Genomic DNA, 18,994 nt, shown 5'->3' with positions numbered 1-18,994 from the left:
ATAAGCCACATCCAGCTGCCTGATCTGAGGCCTAGCCTTGCAGCTCTCTAATTGACTAACTCTGGAACTGTGCATACGGCAGTGGAGTCACAGTTGCAGAAAAGTTTTTTATTCTTTCTAAAATGTTTTACCTGTGAGATGTGAGTTGCGGGTGGTCAGGGGCAAGACTTTTTTTTTTTTTTTTTTTTACACGGGCACTGACAGGAGAAAAATGCCTGCTTTGGCAACAACCCCCTTCACCTATGGTGGCGGGACCCCCAGAGAGTTGGTACCCCCCCCCCCCAGTACACTACAATCAAACCATTTAACTCCTTGAAACCAGTCTTCAAAAAATATATTCCTTCACTAGCTTGTAAACATCAAAAGACAGAATGCTGTTTAAAGGCATGATTTATCCAAAGGACTGCATTTCTTAAAGCATTTACTCAACTTTCTGTCCCTCTTCAAGAAATCTGTGAATAAAAGAACAGACCTTGGATACAGATAACAGCTTCTTTTGACTGGTCTGCCCTAGAGGCAAGGGGACTTTACTTGCTGCAGTTGTCCATCTCTCTCCGACCTGCCTCTCGGTTCCTTTCATATGTGCATGGTCCAGCCATAGATTAGAATAATAGTTGTTCTAGGAACGCTAAAGTCACTCATTATTCTTTCATACTGGACCCCATTGTTTCAAGCTGCAAATAGGCCGCAGGGAGATGTGTGGAAACATTAAGTAGAGAGTTGTCAGACTCTGGTTAGGCCAGGTAATCTTAAAAAAGATGTCTGCGTGTCTGTCTGCATATCTATTTACAGTTATCAGGAAGGCAAGTGGTGTTTTTTTGCAGAATTTCAATTCTACTGTAATATATATGATCATTTTCTCTGCGTGATCCTTTCACTTGTTAAATAAGCACTTTTCACTAATAAAGGGAAACGTACATCAGAAATGTTATAAATCAGTCAGCAAAATTCACATCACACGGGAAACAAAGGTAGTAAAATGTGTTATTGTTTGCCTGTTTTAGAAAAAGAGGGGAAATTCTACTTTTACCACGGCACTTTGAGTGTTGAAATAGGAATAATGCTTCAGAATGCCGGCATATTAATAAGCACAAAGTGTGCCAGGGATAACTTTGACTGAATCAATTTAACTCGCCATGAATGAGCGACTAAACTGGAAACTGGAAAATCCTAACTGTAACATAGAGTGTAGAGTAAAATTCTGATCTTGCTGAAGAAAAATGAATCAAGAGTTTAGAATACAAATGTAGTAATTTTGATAATTTTTGGTTTAGCTGGCCACACCGGACCAGAAAAAAAATCCTTCCTATTTGTTACTGTTGCTGTAAAACCTAGTCAGTGAAGGTTTTTTGCTGCAAACTACAAAAAATTAAGGGCCAGATTCACCAAAGAGATACGACGGCGTTTCTCCTGATACGCCGTTGTATCTCTGTTTCTATCTATGCCACTGATTCATAGAATCAGTTACGCATAGGTAGCCAGAAGATCCGACAGGTGTAATTGTTTTACACTGTCGGATCTTAGGATGCAGTACCGCGGCCGCCGCTGGGGGGAGTTTGCGTCGTAAACCAGCGTTGGGTATGCAAATTAGGAGTTACGGCGATCCACAAAGATTTTTCCCGTCGTTACGGCGTCGCAAGTGTTAGATTTCCGTCGCAAAGATAGTGCACCTTTAACATGGTGTAAAAGTACTCCACCATGTTAAAGTATGCCTGTCTTTCCCGCGTCGCTTTCGAATTTTTTTTAAATCTTTTATTTTTCCCGGCGTAAATCTTTTTTCATGTCGTGATTCACAAAACGTCGGCGCGTCGTAATTTCGCGCAAAGCACGTCGGGAAATTTGCGACGGGAGCATGCGCAGTACGTCCGGCGCGGGAGCGCGCCTAATTTAAATGGTACCCGCCCCATTTGAATTGGACCGCCTTGCGCCGGACCTGTTTACGATACACCGCCGCAAATTTCCAGGTAAGTGCTTTGTGGATCGGGCACTGAATCGGAAAAATTGCGGCGGTGTAACGTAAACCAGTTACGTTACGCTGCGCCCGCTCTACGTGAATCTGGCCCCAAGCTTTTATTTTTTTAAGCTTGAGATGGTTGAGGTGATGAGCATTACTGCTTGGACCTTAAAGAAGGGGGTACGTCCCCATGTAAGATTTAGCTCACTGAACTTTCCAGTGCCCAGGCTTGTGCTGCAGCACTCCCCCCGTACTTCCTTTTTGGGTTTTGGGCACCCAATCTTTTCCCCCATGCCTAGCAGTGCCCATGATGCTTATCATGGGCTATGCTAAATGCAGAAGCATGCTAAATTAGAAGAGTCTTCCTTGCTTGCCTGTCACGTGGGCAGATCAATGTGCGCACAGAACGGCTTGATGTTTCGCTGAATAGGGTAACACACATGTTGCAGTGGCTCCAAAGGCACCCCCTAGCCATGTAGCCACCGGAAAATCGAAAGTCAACTTGGGATATATAACAAATGGATCCTTAGAAGAGCAGATAACAGTTGCAACAATACGAAAGACAATACGTTATTGTAGGTAATTCTTGCTATATAATCATTGAGTTTTTGATTTGGGACACGGATACAGCCCACTATACTCTTGGATCACATTGGAGGTAGGACACAAGTCGGTTTACATCTGCCACTGTCACTAAACCGTACATAGTAGTAGAAAGATGGTATACATGGATAAATCTGGGCTGCAGTCTGCTCTTTTAAACTGCTGCCTTGTAAAGGTTGACTAGCATCCTAATAAACTGTCAGCCATTAGCCACACTGCCAACACGCCATGGTGTCTGGCAACACTATGGCTGGAAGAGAATGATTTTGGTTTTGCTTTAATGCCTTTTTTTAGTTACTGCTGTCTACATATTTTAATCTACTTATGTGCCTCTCTTCTTAAATACATTAGCATCTAAGAGAGCTTATCTTATCTCTGTGCAGACCATTCATAGTTTATTTTTCTGAACTTTAAATAGCTTTTTATATCTTTTTGCCTGCCAAGCTGCATCCCAGGAGTAGGAGTTATGTCTGTAGAGCATAATAATATGTCTGTGAAATAATGTATATCCCTAAGTGATAACTATGTGACCAAATCTCTAAATGTAATGTAGATTTGTTTATGCCATGAAATAATCGCATTACATATGGATGTTTTCATCTACATTTTAATAAACACATTAGTAGTAATAAATATGATTGTGATAGGTTGTAGTTCATTTAATGCACTAAAAAAGAGCCCATTGCAATGAGTAAATCCACATTATTATTAGTTATTATGATTAAATGAGTCATGTACACAATAAACTTCAAATTTTAAAAGTCAAAATGATTTAAAATAATTGTAAATGCACAGATTTTTACGTAATTCTTACCTGCTATTTAAAATGGTTTTGCATAGAGCAGCCCCAATCCTCTTGTTCTTGCGTCCCCTGCCGGTACTCCTGGCCTCTACCCCCTGCTGAGGGCCCGCATAGAAAGCCACTTGCTACGGGGGCTCTCATGTGTTCACTGGCTCTGTGTGTCTCTAAGACACACAGTTTGTGGTTTGGCCCCAGCCCCTTCTCACTGGCTGAGATTGACAGCAGCAGGAACCAATGTCTCCCACTGCTGTGTCTGAGCCAATGAGGAGGGAGAGAGCCTCAAGAGCCTTTGCTGCCATGCACATTGCTGTATTAAGATTGGGCTTAGAGAATTTGTAAGTGGGGACGGGGGGTGGAGTGCTATGGGGGTCAAAGGTCAGCTAGGGTTAGGGTTCAGCTTAGGGTAAGGGTTCGGCTCAGGGTTAGGATTTCCCATTGAAGAATATGGCTAGGACTCAGGAATTGGAACAGGGACCTCCCCCAAAGGTCAGAAGGCGGGTCCCCAGAGGTCAAAGGTCACAGGGCGTGGCTGACCCACCACCACCAAAGTGTACCGCCTACCCCAACTAAGTCGGGGAATGAACAAGTCGGGGAATGAACAAGTTGGGAAAAGCGTCTTGGGGGCACCCAAGCCGAGTCACGGCTCCCTGTGTCCATTCATATATAGAGCCCCAATTCTGCCCCACCCCCTCTCTCCCCTAATTGGCTAGCTGACTTTAATTGACAGCCGTGGGAGCCAATGGCGCCGCTGCTGTGTCTTAGCCAATCAGTAAGGAGAATATCGGACGACTGAGACACTCGTGGACATCACTGGACAGATAGGGACCTCAGGTCAGAAGGTTTTTTATCTTAATGCATTCTCTGCATTAAAGGGGCTGTACATAGAATGCCTTAAAAAAAAAAAAAACTTCTACCTGTACAACCACTTTAATGCAGAGAATGCATTAAGGTAAAAAAAAAACTTTCCTTAGTTAGGTTAGTTTACGCTTGTAAAAGATAAACATGTCTTTAAAGACAATTTTAAAATAATGAATACTGATTTACGTATCTTTTCTTTTTTATTTAATTTGATCAAGACCAAAAATTTTAATTATTTGCCTTTGTTTAACCTGTGCAGGCCTTGCAATGGGTTCTGACAAATTGTTTTATTGACTTGTTTTATAAAAATAAAGCACCCTAACTGCTGTGATTTTTCACCATTTTAACTGCTCAGAACCAATAAAAGGTGACATTTGATTGGTCATTGGCATGATACAACTGTTATGCATTGTCTTAGTATATACTGTAAACTTCTTTAGTGTGAGTTTATATTACTGATTGCAAAACAACGGTATAACATCCTTAAGGCTCACAGGAAAAGGTTCAAACATTTACAGTAAAATAGCATGGCATTCTTTTTTATTATTTAAAATGATGTAGAACTATACAAAGACAAAAAAAATGCTTGTTCCCACAGTTATTACAGCGGCTCTATTTGTTAAACTGTGAAATGAGTTGAAATGCTAAGAAGCAGTCCATGTTTACTGTACTTAAAACATCCAGTTAGCTTTATTTTAAAATCAATCTACACATCAGTGGATGTTTGTGTTTACTTTGATATGCTTCATTCCGCTTCATCTCCCTTCACACAAATAAGGGCCATAGTGTCACCATGCTTTGTCAAAGCATTGAGGTACATAAGAAAGCATGCTTAATCAAACATAGCTGTATCATTTGTAGAGTTTTTTGTCCGGCTATGGATGAACACCTAATGTTTAGTACCTCATCCCGAGAAATCGATTATTCAAAAGAGCGGGAGGTTTGGGAAGGGATTGTAACGGTGCTTACAAATAATAATGGAAACCAGACAAATATATTTATAGAAATATAATATAGTTTTTATTAAACATGAATAAAACCAATAGCACAACATGGCAATTCGTTGAGTTTTGTTGAACATCTCCATTATGGTGGTCCAATATAAAGGGTTCCAGTTAAACAGAGATTGAGCAATTGTATATTATCCCAAGGGATTTTTCACACTCTGTGTGTACTAAATCAACCCCACAGTTTGAGTTCTTCAGTCTCTTAGCAGAAAGTACACTTGCATAGTCACAAGATGAATTTAAAATATCATTATAATGACTGAAAATCTGAAACTACATTGAATATGTGTTTGGTATAAAATATTAACAGCTCTTGCTTTATTATATTTCATACCCAGTTTGCCCATAGCAGAAAAGTGTTATTCATATTAATCATTATACTGCATTTTGTCTTTTAGGATTGTCAGAAATCTGCATATCCGTGCTTAAATGTAGAATGTAAACTAATGCCATTAGCTAAAGAAGAGACTCGAAACATTGATATTCTGATGCTGCTAAATACAGAAATATTAAAAAAGGTAAGACTAGCATTAATCATTATAAGACCCACCCTCATCCCTATTAAAACAGCTTGATAAAGATGGAGATGAGCTTTGGCCTGAACTAATAAAAATAATGCCCAGTGTAAACCTTACCTCCTATTTCTTCATCACAGCTCCACTCTGAGTACCAGTACCAGAATATGAGCAGGGAAAGGCACTGCATGTTTTCTATTGCAGTAATTTATACTGTGAAGTTATAGTAATGATAACAGATAAAGAAGACACTACATGTTCCATGCATTGACCACTATGAAACTTAGGTGGGTTTTATTATGGTTGCATGAATCAAATTTGGGGCAAGTATTCTTTTTAGATGTTTTTCCAACTAGACTAACAAAGCTTTTTTGTACAGATAAATACAACCAAAAATCTTGCGCTCATCCCAATTTTAAACTGCTATAAAGCTGCAGTCCTCATGCCGGGTTCACACTGGTACGAAACACCCCCCGACATTAGGAGCTATTGTCGCATGACGTATGAAAATCAATGATTCCCTATGAGAGACATCTTAACTGGTCTAACACAAGTCGGTCCGACTTTGAAAAAAGTCCCTGCACTACTTTGGTCCGACTTTGAGCCTACTTTAGCCCATTAAATATCATTGAAGTCGGATCAAAGTTGGATCCTTGTCCTAACCTTCCGACTTTTGACATCCGACATTGTGATTACAGCAGCAGTAAAAGGAATTTTTCTCACACTGGCATTATTGTTTTAATTGGTCAAAGGACAAGTCAGACTATCACAAAGTTGGATCAAAGTAGTTTCCTGTTCATGAAAGTCGGATGGATGTGGGACCAATGTAGGACTGATGTCGCAGAGCAAAGTAGGATGAAAGTAGTATGACTGTCGTGTCGTATCAGTGTGAACCCAGCCTTAAAGTCCTAATAGACTTTGCTAAGATCACAAGAAAAAAAACTGTACCACGCTAAAAAATATTAATAAATGTGCCAAAACAATGAGACCAGTACTAAACAGTTATAACAAATGTGCGAACAGAAATTGATACACAGCTCTAAATAAAGTGCTTGTCATAATGAATTAATTATAGTGACAATTATTGAATTCATCCAAAGGAGACCTGAGAAAAAAAACACAGGTGAATTAAGTATGTGTAGTCTTCACCATCATGAACTCTAGTGGACAGACTCTCACTTTCTTAGGTGGACCTTAAGATTACAAAAGGTCCAAAAAGCAGGATCCCTTTAAACATCGCAATGGACTATAAAGGAGAATTTCAACTTCCCCCTTCCAAAACAGTCAGCACGAGGAAATATTCAGAATTGTAACTCAGGAAAAGAAAAAAACAACATAGCACTCAGTATATCTTAAAAAATACCAAGGAGAGAGAGCAGTGCCACCTGAGTGCAGTAATTCAAGTCGTTTGAGCTCTGGTTCACATTGGCTGCGTTTTGACATGTCAAATCAGCAGCAATTGCAGTCAATGGCACCGTCCCAATTGATGAAACGCTGCATTTGTGGAGCCACACCGATTTCCGAAAGTAGTTTCTGTGCTACGTTTTGCAATCTCGGGTGCGATTTCCACAGAAACCCACACAGATGTTTTTTGAAATCGGGGCTGACATGCGGGAGTGAAATTGTTCGAGTGGTTTGAGAAATCTAGCTTTGCAGAATCAGAGATTACATATGTTAAAGGCAATCTAAGGACATAGTGTATCAGGGGATACTGCAGATTGTTCTTTTTTTTCTCTCCTTGAAAATGTTATATTATGTGTTCCACAGGATAGTTCATCAGTAATCCAGTTTGTAACGAGAGCCACAGTGAGAGTAGGAGCTGATTCAAGGCTACAGACAATAGAAGTACCACATGGGAACTCCCAACATGCAACAGTAAGTTATCTTGTTAAATATGTCCAATATACTAAATTCTAAAAATATACCTGCCTTCATTTGACTGTTTAAGGGACGATGGGGCCCTTGGGAAAACCTGCTATCGGGACTGTGCTTCTTATGAACTATTGCAGCATTTTGACAACTGGAATGTTAATTCTGAAAAATCACAAAGGTTTTTTATTTGTATGGTCATTAGTAGAAAACAATTATTCCTCTAAAACCTCTAACCTGATCAAATTTCCTTGCTTCCAGTCAATTGACAGCAATAGGCAATATTAGTATAATAGTGCTCCTAAGTATTTGCTCCGCATTTTCTTTTATGACCGATATAGAGTATAGCATATATAATTATTGATGAAGGATTTGCCTGAATTGGGATTCTCACTGGATAAAGCTAATGTTCTGTAAGAAAATTGTAATTGTGAATTAGGGATTGCCTTGTCAAACTTATTAAGGGAACTGGGCTATTGAGGCCCAGTACAGAATTAAAAAGTACCCATTTAATAGTTCACCAAATGCCTTGTACAGAACTGTTTGCCCAGTGAGAAAAATATTGGCGTTTGCTCTGTTGTTTTACTGGTAGATTGGATCCAAATGTCCAGGTATTACAAATGGTATTTAGCTGTTACAATTTGTCAAATAATACTTAATTTACTATTATAATATCTCTACACATGGACATGTAAATTCTTAACTTTAATGGGCTAATGAAATTAACTCTAGTAACAATAATTGGGCCCTATGCTTTAATAGGCAGAGAAAATGGAGGCACTTTGGGCCTGATCCACAAAAACCCGGCGTAACTTAATTATTCCCGTTTAAGTTACACCGCCGCAAAATCTCTACCTAAGTGCCCGATCCACAAAGCACTTACCTAGAAATTTTGAGCGGTGTAACTTAAATCTGTCCGGCGCAAGGCGTTCCTAATCTAATGGGGCGAGTCCCATTTAAATTAGGCGCGCTCGCGCGCCGGACGTACTGCGCATGCTCCCGACGTTATTTTCCCGACGTGCTTTGCGCGGTTTTACGTTTCCTTGGGTTTTGAGAATCGCGAAAATGGGCGTAAAAAAAAAAAGAGTTGCGGCGAAAAAAAAATGACAGCGACGCGGGATAGAAGGGTATACTTTTACAAGGTGTACTAACTTTACACCTTGTAAAAGCAGCGCTAATTTTGCGACGGCAAACTAATACTTACGGAGAAAAAACGAAGCGTAAAAGCTTAGTGGATCTCCGTAAGTGCTAATTTGCATACCCGACGCTGGATTTCGACGAGAAATGCCCCCAGCGGCGGCTGCGGTACTGCATCCTAAGATCCGACAGTGTAAGTCCCTTACACATGTCGGATCTTCTGCCTATCTATGAGAAACTGATTCTGTGGATCAGTTCCATAGATAGAAACAGGGATACGACGGCGTATCAGTAGATACGCCGGCGTATCCCTTTTGTGGATCAGGCCCTTTGTTTTTAACTTTTGCCCTAGCCACACTGTTAAGCCCTGTACACACGGCCAGGATTCCCGGGGGTATAAAGTCTGCCGGGAAAACTGCGGGGAGAGCTTTGGTCGGGAATCCCGACCGTGTATACAGGGCTTATGATTCCTCTGCACTACCTTGCATTGTTTTCCATTGGCAAGTGTAGTAAATCTAGTGGGAAAAAAAAAACACCTTGAATCCCGGTGGGAAAATAGAGAGCAGGTTCTCTATTTTTCCCGCCCAGATTCCTGGCAGTTTTCCCAGCGAGGGAGCATACACACGCCCGGCGGTTTTCATGGCAAAAATCTCTATTAGCTGTTTTCTTGCCAGGAATCTCAGTCGTGTGTGCAAGGCTTTATAACTGATCTATATTACATGACTCCCAGTACACCCTTTAGGCTGGGTTCACACTAAGGCACAGAGCGGCTCACAGCAGGGGGTCCGGTGCGTCTCCATTCACTGTATCAGGTCCGATTTCAGCCCGAATATTTGGCTAAATTCGAAGCTGAAACGGACCAGAAGACACACAGGACTCCTGTGCAAGTCGCACCAAGGCGCTCCTAAGATGTGTGAACCTGCTCCATAGAGAGCTGGTCACAACCTCCTGTCATGCAAATTGGATGCAGGGAAACCCGCATCCAATTTGCACTAGTGTAAACCCAGCCTAAAGGTTTTTTTTTTTTTGCTAGCAGTACCAGGGCAAGTATTACAGTGGTCATAGCTCTGCCATATTACATAAACTTGTTGACAAAAAAACATGATAAGCATTATACAGAAAATCTAAATTTTGAACTGAATAGGTAAGTAAGTTATCCTCATTTTGACATAACACATTGAGGTGTATTCATAAAAAATTACGTAGCTTGTCCTTCAAATTTTCCATTACATTTTTCTTTATGAATGGTCAAAATCGAATGTTCTCAGGCAATACATGCAGTGGTTTGAATGTGTGAATGCAGAAAATATTGTGTTATGGCCTCCAAATGGAGCTAAGGAGCATAATAATTGATAATCAACACCATTTAGTGGCCTTAATGCTGTATTTTCTTCCTTCACACATTCTCAATCTGCAAAGAATATAGCCTAAGAACATACAATTTTGCCCCATTGACACAGAACTAATTTACATACAGTTAGGACGTGCAAACAGCTATTTCGTTTTTTTTTTTTATAAATAAATCACTTCGTAACAAATACATTTTTACTACCATTCACAAAGTTAGCATGTCTAAAGCATAGATTGAAAAAAAGGATATAAAACATAAACATTTTCTCTAGTAGTGATACATTATACAGATAAAAAATAGTTAATTTTGTAATCGCCAACCGAATCCTTTTGCAGCACTCAGTATTAATGCAGGTTATTGACTGCAACCGCAAGAACAAATGCGGCTCTGGATTGACTATTCACTTGGCAATGGATCTAGGAGGTACATTTTTGTAATGGCTCCTTTCTGCTTACTACCCCCTCAGCAATGAGAAACTAAAATATGTTTTTGTAAGAAAAGGTCAACATTATTATACGTTTTCCCTTGACGCTGTGTTTGGCTTGCTGCTCCATGTTTTTGGCACAGGTAGACTGAAGGAGCACACAAAACAGCTACTTTACAGTAAATTGGGTTTTCTTTTCACTCACAATTCAGATCTGTAAAGTTTAGAAAACCTGCAGCTTATTGTTTTAGTAAAAGCACCAGGGGATCGTTTTAACTACTTCAAGCTCTGGAAGGTTTTACCCCCTTCATGACCAGGGCAATTTTGGCTATTCTGCAGTGCGCTATTTTAGGGCATTTTCAACCCCTTTCTGCCCAGGCCAATTTCAGCGCTGTTGCACTTTGAATGACAATTGCGCAGCCATGCAACACTGTATCCAAACCAATTTTTTTTTTTAAAATTCAGACACATAGAGCTTTATTTTGGTGGTATTTAATCACCACTGGGTTTTTTATTTTTTTGCTAAACACATGAAAAATGAAGAATTTGTTGAAGAAAAAAGGTTTTCTTTGTTTCTCTTATAAAATTGTGTAAATGTGTAATTTTTCACCTTTATTGATGTGTGGTGATGAAGCTGCAGTGATGGGCTCTAATAGGTGGCACTGATGGACAGCTGTTATGTGCACTGATAGGTGGCATGGATAGGCAGCAATGATAGTTGGCACTGATAGGTGGCACTAATGGGGCTGCGCCGATCATCAGGGCATGACGTAATGACGCCATGCCCTGAACAAGAGTAGTCTCGCCCGCCAATCATTTCACTATACTGCAGGCGGGAAGCGGTTAAAGAGTAACTATACTTTTGTGGGGAAAAAAATAGCAAATAAAAAATAATAATAGCGTCTACAATTTTGACACAAGTCAAAGTGTAAAGACATGCTTGTAGGTTAATTGGATCCTGTCTAAATTGGCCCTAGTATATGTATGACGGTTTAGGGACCTGAAGCCTCGTACACACGACCGAGTAACTCGACGAGCGAAACACATCGTTTTGCTCGTCAAGTTCCTTGTTAGGCTGTCGAGGATCTCGGCGAGCCAAATTTCCCCATTCCTGTCGAGGAAAAAGAAGACATGCTCTCTTTTTGGCTCGACGAGATCCTTGACAGTTTCCTCGTCGAAAAGTGTGCACACGTCCGGTTTCCTTTGGCAAAAAAAAATACCAGCAACTTTCTTGCTGGTTTTTGCCGAGAAACTTGGTCGTGTGTATGAGGCCTGAAGCCTCGTACACACGACCGAGAAACTCGACGGGCGAAACACATCGTTTTGCTCATCGAGTTCCTTGTTAGGCTGTCGAGGATCTCGGCGAGCCAAATTTCCCCATTCCCGTAGAGAAAAAAAAAGACATGCTCTCTTTTTGGCTCGACGAGATCCTCAACAGTTTCCTCGTCGAAAAGTGTACACACGACCGGTTGTGTGTACAAGGCCTTAGATTGTAAGCTCCTTGAGGTCAGGGACTGATGTGAATGTACAATATTTATGTAAAGCGCTGAGTAAATTGACGGCGCTATAGAAGTACCTGAAATAAGAAAATAAAAATAAAAAATTATTGAATGTTATTAAAAATGTACCTTTCTTCAGAATAACAAAAGGTAGTAATCTCAAGAAAAGTGAAGTTACTCTTTAACTGTCAATTGTGTGGCCATGCAATACTGTACGCAAATCAAAATTTTATAATGTTTTTCACACACATAGAGCTTACTTTTTGTTGTATTTAATCACCACTTTTTTTGCTATTTAACCACTTAAGACCCGGACCTTTAGACAGCTAAAGGACCTGGCCAGTTTTTGCGATTGGGCACTGCGTCGCTTTAACTGACAATTGCGCGGTCGTGCGTTGTGGCTCCCAAACAAAATTGGCATACTTTTTTTCCCACAAATAGAGCTTTCTTTTGGTGGTATTTGATCACCTCTGCGGTTTTTATTTTTTGCGCTATAAACAAAAAAAAATGCGAAAATTTTGAAAAAAATTAATATTTTTTACTATAATAAATATCCCCCAAAAATATATAAAAAATGTTTTCCTCAGTTTAGGCTGATACGTATTCTTCTACCTATTTTTGGTAAAAAAAATCGCAATTAGCGTTTATCGATTGGTTGGCGCAAAATTTATAGCGTTTACAAAATAGGGGATAGTTTTGTTGCATTTTTATTTTTTTTACTACTAATGGCAGCGATAAGCGATTTTTCCTGTGACTGCGACATTATGGCAGACACTTTGGACAATTTTGACACATTTTTGGGACCATTGTCATTTTCACAGCAAAAAATGCATTAAAAATGCATTGTTTACTGTGAAAATGACAATTGCAATTTGGGAGTTAACCACAAGGGGGTGCTGAAGGGGTTAAGTGTGGCCTCATTTGTGTTTCTAACTGTAGGGGGGTGTGGCTGTAGGTGTGACATCATTGATTGTGTTTCCCTATAAAAGGGAACACACGATCAATGACGGCGCCACAGTGAAGAACGGGGAAGCTCTCCCCGTTCTTCAGCTCTGGGGACTGATCACGGGACTCCAGCGGCGATCGGGTCCGCGGGTCCCGCGGTCACGGAGCTTCAGACCACGCGCCCACGACCCATGGCTGGGCACTTAAAGAGGACGTACCTGTACATGCTTGTGCCCAGCCGTGCCATTCTGCCGACGTATATGTGCAGGAGGCGGTCAGTTAAAAGAATAATTTTGGGGTCAACATTTTACTACAATTCTAAATATATAAAGTTTTAAGGGTATGTAAGTAGCCTATTTGGAGTTTTGTGTACCTACAATTTTTGCTTTTTCACAAAAAGCACAATATTAGATTTATATACTTTTGTTTTTAATTAACCTCAGTGCAGTTTTATCTTTAACATTCACATAGATTTTTGGGGGGATTATGTTATGTTTTATTGGTTTGCGCCAACACAATTATATGGGCTTTGTTAAAAAAAAATAAAAAAATGATAAAGATTTATGCAGCTATAATGGAAGCTTTAAAAAAATGTATGGTTGAAGGGCTTTTATAAATGATAAATCTGTAATGTGAAAATTTGTTAGAAAAATAGAATAGTTAGAATAGTATAGTTACCGTAGGTGCATACATTTTTTTTTTTTTTTCTTGCATGTGATTAGGTATTCGTTGAAAAGTGAAGCTTCACCTCATTTACTAAGCTCTGGAGCAACTGCACTTGCAAAAGTGCACAGCCTTTAGTAAATCAACCCCAAGTGTCAGGGTCTGACATCAGAGAAACAAATATGGCATAAAGTTATATAATTAGTTTTGAATCACTTTTCTAATGCCTGTGAGTTATAGAAGTATGAAGTAGATGTTGTTTGCAACTTAAGAAATTGTGGAATATATACTAATGATAGTGGAATATATTTCTATAATATTCAAATATTTCTACAAACACAGAATTTCCATACACTCCAATAATATTCATGGAATGTCAATTAACTATACATTATTTCCCCAAAGGTCGGATTATATGGATGAAAGTGTTTGAACACATTGAAAAATAAAGTTCAGTAGCCTGTTGGAACTATAAAAGACACTGCATATGCTGGCATACATTATGTATAGTACATTTCCAGCTCTAGAAGTATAAAAACTCTGAAACCTTTTATTCCTTGGAATGCAATTCACGGTATTCCTTCCATTTAGTCTTTTTGTATTATGCCTCAACTAGAGCCCCACCTCTTTATCCCTTTACCACCTGTAGTATCTATGGGCCAGATTCACAAAGGGGATACGACGGCGTATCTCCTGATACGCCGTCGTATCTCTGTTTCTATCTATGCGACTGATTCATAGAATCAGTTACACATAGATATCCATAAGATCCGACAGGTGTAATTGTTTTACACTGTCGGATCTTAGGATGCAGTACCGCGGCCGCCGCTGGGGGGAGTTTGCGTCGTAAACCACTGTCGGGTATGCAAATTAGGAGTTACGGCGATCCACAACGGATTTTCGCGTTCGCTACGTCACCGCTAGTCTAGTTTCCCGTCGCAAATTTAGTCGTCGTTTTGGGTGCCCTAACTTTAGTCAGCAATCGTATTGCTGTCTAAAGTATGGCCGTCGTTCCCGCGTCGAAATTTAAAATTTAACATCGTTTGCGTAACGCGTCCGGGAATACAGAAGTACGCTACGCGTGTCGCAGTTCGAAAAAATGACGTTACGGCGCGCAAAGCACGACGGGAATTGCGAAACGGAGCATGCGCAGTAGGTCCGGCGCGGGAGCGCGCCTAATTTAAATGGCACACGCCCATTTGAATTGGCCCGCCTTGCGCCGGAGGCCGCCGGTGTAGTTTTCATCGCAAGTGCTTTGTGAATCACTTGCGATGAAAACTTGCGGCGGTGTAACGTATCTACGATACGTTACGCCGCCGCTCCCCTACGTTAATCTGGCCCTATATCTTTTTATTTTTTCCTTGATGGACGAGTTAAGCATTTCTTTTCAGCTGTTTTTTTTTTTTACCCTAATACATATATTCAAATTATATGGTTAACAACTACCTTGAAGTTAATAATAATTTTTTATAGGAGCTCTATAACATTTTTCTTTTGGAACAGCAGCATCATAATAGCAATAAAAACAATAGTTCTTTTTGGCAATCCAATATAATATTACTTGAAAAATCTCTTTACTGTTGTAAACGCTGACAATCTTTGAAGCTTTTCCTCTGCTATTTACTTTCAATTTCTAAGAACTACATATCCCATGGTACCTTGCTGTCTGCAAGCAGCGATTCCTGTACTGACTCCACTTCCTGAAACTTCTCTTGTCACATCAGCACTTCTGTAATTCAGAAAGCAAGCTCTGTCAAATGTATGACACAGCAGTGCCCACTTACAGAGCACAGTGAATATGTGTCACAGAACTCAAAAAAGTAAATGTGTGGAGATCTTTAAAATGGGAGTTTACTAACATTATTATTATTATTATTATTATTATTATTATTATTATTATTATTATTATGCAGGATTTATATAGTGCCATCAATTTATGCATTGCTTTACAACGTTAGGGTCGACAGTACAAATACAATACACTTTAACCACATCCCACCCGGCCACTGCATACATACAGCTGGGTCGGCGCTCTCTCCTTTTGAGTGGACGTTCAGGAACGTCCCTTAGATGGGGGGAAGCGCGCATGCACGCACAGCGGCGTGATCCCGATGCGCTTGTGTCACCTGGACACGGCGCATCTCTGATCGGCAGGAGGGCTCTGTGATTGGCCCTCCTGATCACAGGACAGCCGTGTCCAATCACAGCCATCATGTGATGTAAATAGAGAGATGGTTGCTAGGTGATCGGCTCTCCTCTCCTCACACAGAAGTTGTCAGTGAGGAGAGCGGATCGCTGCAGCCGGCTGGTGATCAGTTTTTATGACCTGTTTTTTTACAGCTTTTTACACACTGATCACCAGCCTAGTGTGCCCACACAATGTAAAATACATGTCCCAAAACAATGTCCCTAAACAATGTCCCCAAAACACATGTCCCCACACAGTAAAAACACCTGTCCCCCACATATGTAACAGTACAATCATATGTCCCAATGATCATCTGCATACATATGTCCGTGATCACCTGCACACATCTGTACATGATCATTTGCGTACATCTCTCTGTGATCACACAAACCAATTATTATACACTTAATGGGATTTTTTTTACCAAAGACATGTAGCAGACAACATTTTGGCTTAAATTTATGACAACATTTGATTTTATTGGATTTCTTTTAAAATAGAAAGAAAAAAATAATATTGTTTTTTTTTCCCAAATTTCCACTCTTTTTTCACTTATATCGCAAAAAAATAAAAAAAATCGTAAATAAAAACCACCAAAAGAAAGCTCTATTTGTGCGATCAAAATGATGAAAATGTTATTTGGGTACAGGGTAGCATGACCACGCAATTGTCATTGAAAGTGCGAGAGCGCTGAAAGCTGAAAATTAGACTGGGAAGGAAGGGGGTGAAAGTGCCCAGTATTGAAGAGGTTAATACAGTAGGAATTAGAGGGCCCTGCTCCTTAGAGCTTAAAATCTAAGAGGGAAGGTCAAGAGGTAATAACTGTGGGAGATAGCCAGATAGGCTTCTCTTAAGAGATGAGTTTTCAGGGATCGTCTGAAAGTGAACAAAGTAGGAGAAAGTCGGACAGATTGGGGTAGAGCATTCCAGAGGATGGGAGAGGCTCTGGAGAAGTCCCAAGGGCGAGCATGGGATGAGGTGACAAGGGAGTTTGAGAGCAGGAGATCTTGGGAGGAGCGAATTAGGTTAGTATTTTTTTAGACTAGGTAAGTGATGTTGCTGGGGACCAGGTTGTGGATGGCTTTGTAAGTTATAGTTAGTATATTGAATTTAATTAGTTGGCGAGAGATGACCAAACATCAAGCTTATTCAAATAGATAGTTATAGGTGTCAAATAATTGAAATACAATGTAGAACTGAATGCATAATTTTACATTTTGATCACAGATAAGCTGTAATTTAATCAATCTGTATAACATAATGCAATTTCTTTCCAGGTGATTTTTGAAGCCTTACATAATCTCGAGCCACGTGGTTATGTGGTCGGCTGGATCATTGCTATTAGCTTACTGTTTGGAATCCTTATATTTTTGCTATTGGCTGTACTACTATGGAAGGTATGTTATATTTACACTTGCCAGTGGAACATAAAGCCTTGGGATTCTTACTCTGTATTGTATATTAATTCTTATTACTTCTTCTGTAAGTTAAAACTATACTTTAGTCTTTTCGACACAAAGTAAGCTATTAAAGTTTTTATTAAATTGTCTAATCACTTGCTTCAGGTTTTTTTCTCTTTATCCTTTTTTAACATTTATCCAATGTGATAGATCTCTGCCAGGCTTGCTGCCTTTCTTTAAAGATTATTATTTATATGCTATAAACATTTAACTACAATTTAAATTTCATATGATAATACAATGCTTTATTGGTGGAGTTATATTGCATTATTGGTTTGTACTAATTATCTTCATTTATCTATACATTTGTATGTATTCGTTGTCCTTGGTGCACATATTTTTTAATGCAAATGTAAATCCATAAGAATGGTACAGTGAAGTGAATTTACTAATATGAATATAAGTGATTATATTTATCCTACACAGACCAATGTAAATAAGATTATTTTGTTAATGTGAAATAATGATGTCCCACTCTGGACCCTGATAATGAAAATCTATGTGGACTGCATGACTGCATGCATGTAATGAGCTAACCAAAACTATAAATAATTATGTAGGATCCAAAGCAAGAAATTTCTTTACACAAAAGCCACTCTACTATACAATGTTTCTGAATACTTGTAAATATTCTCTAAGTTACATCAATTGACTTAAAGGTTTTTTTTTTTTTTTTTTCTAAATAGGTTCCTTTAAGCTAGTGCATTGTTGGTTCACTTACCTTTTCCTTCAATTTCCCTTCTAAATGTTTTTATTGTCTGAATTTCTCACTTCCTGTTTCTCCTCAGTAAGCTTTCCCCCATCATATGAGCTGTTCTAGCTGGGGGTTAGTCACCCAGAACAGCTTACTGAGGAGGAACAGGAAGTGAGAAATTCAGAAAAAGAAAACAAAGGAAAAAAAACATTTAGAAGGAAAATTGAAGGAAAAAAACAACAATGCACTAGCTTAAAGGAACCAATTTAGAAAATAAAAAACTAACCTTTACAACCCCTTTAAAGACTGTTGCTTTGGTGTCTAAGTTTATCCATGTAGATCTTTTAAGATTTTATATAGAACATGCCATGGTGATTTTTTTCCCTAAATTTGGTCAAATGCTTAGTAAATATGTCACTTCATCAACTATAATTTTATCTCACATCTTACATTTTTCAACTTGCATTCAGACACAGAAACCAGTCCTTGTTTTTATTTTTTTATTAAGGGAATATAACTCATAAAGGGATGAGAGGGTTATGGAATGTCCACAACTGAGTTCAGCACCAACTTGGAGGACAACTTCTCTATGTACAACTTGCAGCAAAAACTGGATCCTGGACTATACTCTCTTTGCAATAATGTCAGTCCTTAATGGATCAGTAGCAAATATCTTCTGGTAGGAGCTCTATGTCCCCTTAGTAGAAATAGCAAGGTGTTAACTGTAGGTAGAAGCTCTGTGTCCCCACAGTAGAAAATACCAGCTCACCTGGCTGTCTTGAGAAATGCTCCCAGAACAATGGATTTAAGTTAGCTGTAACATTGTCCCATGAAAACCTGGTGAATATTGCATCTGGCAGCCTTCTCCCTTATTGTCCTGGGTGTGATCAGGTAGAGGCAATCAGTGTCCCTTGAATCCTGCTTCTTGCATAGACTGCTGTTCAGGCCTCCTTCTGAACAGATCTTTGCTCACTGGGCAGGGTGTCTGCTGGATGAGAAGGTAGGTTAGTGGAGTTTCCTCTGCA

General features: G+C 39.5%; 1 protein-coding gene across 1 annotated transcript in view; it reads left to right on the top strand.

The window, feature by feature from the left end:
• The window catches only part of ITGA9 (integrin subunit alpha 9), a 487,954-nt gene that overhangs the window by 453,925 nt on the left and 15,035 nt on the right, over positions 1-18,994 (top strand). Inside the window, exons 25-27 of the mRNA XM_040353279.1 lie at positions 5,623-5,742; positions 7,507-7,614; positions 17,093-17,212. Coding sequence (XP_040209213.1) covers positions 5,623-5,742; positions 7,507-7,614; positions 17,093-17,212 — 348 coding nt within the window. The remainder of the gene's footprint in view (positions 1-5,622; positions 5,743-7,506; positions 7,615-17,092; positions 17,213-18,994) is intronic.

Source organism: Rana temporaria, chromosome 5 (genome assembly GCF_905171775.1).
Source record: "Rana temporaria chromosome 5, aRanTem1.1, whole genome shotgun sequence".
Taxonomy (NCBI): Eukaryota; Metazoa; Chordata; class Amphibia; order Anura; family Ranidae; genus Rana; species Rana temporaria.
Note: the sequence above shows the minus strand (reverse complement) of the source record. Positions and strands in the feature narration are given on the sequence as shown.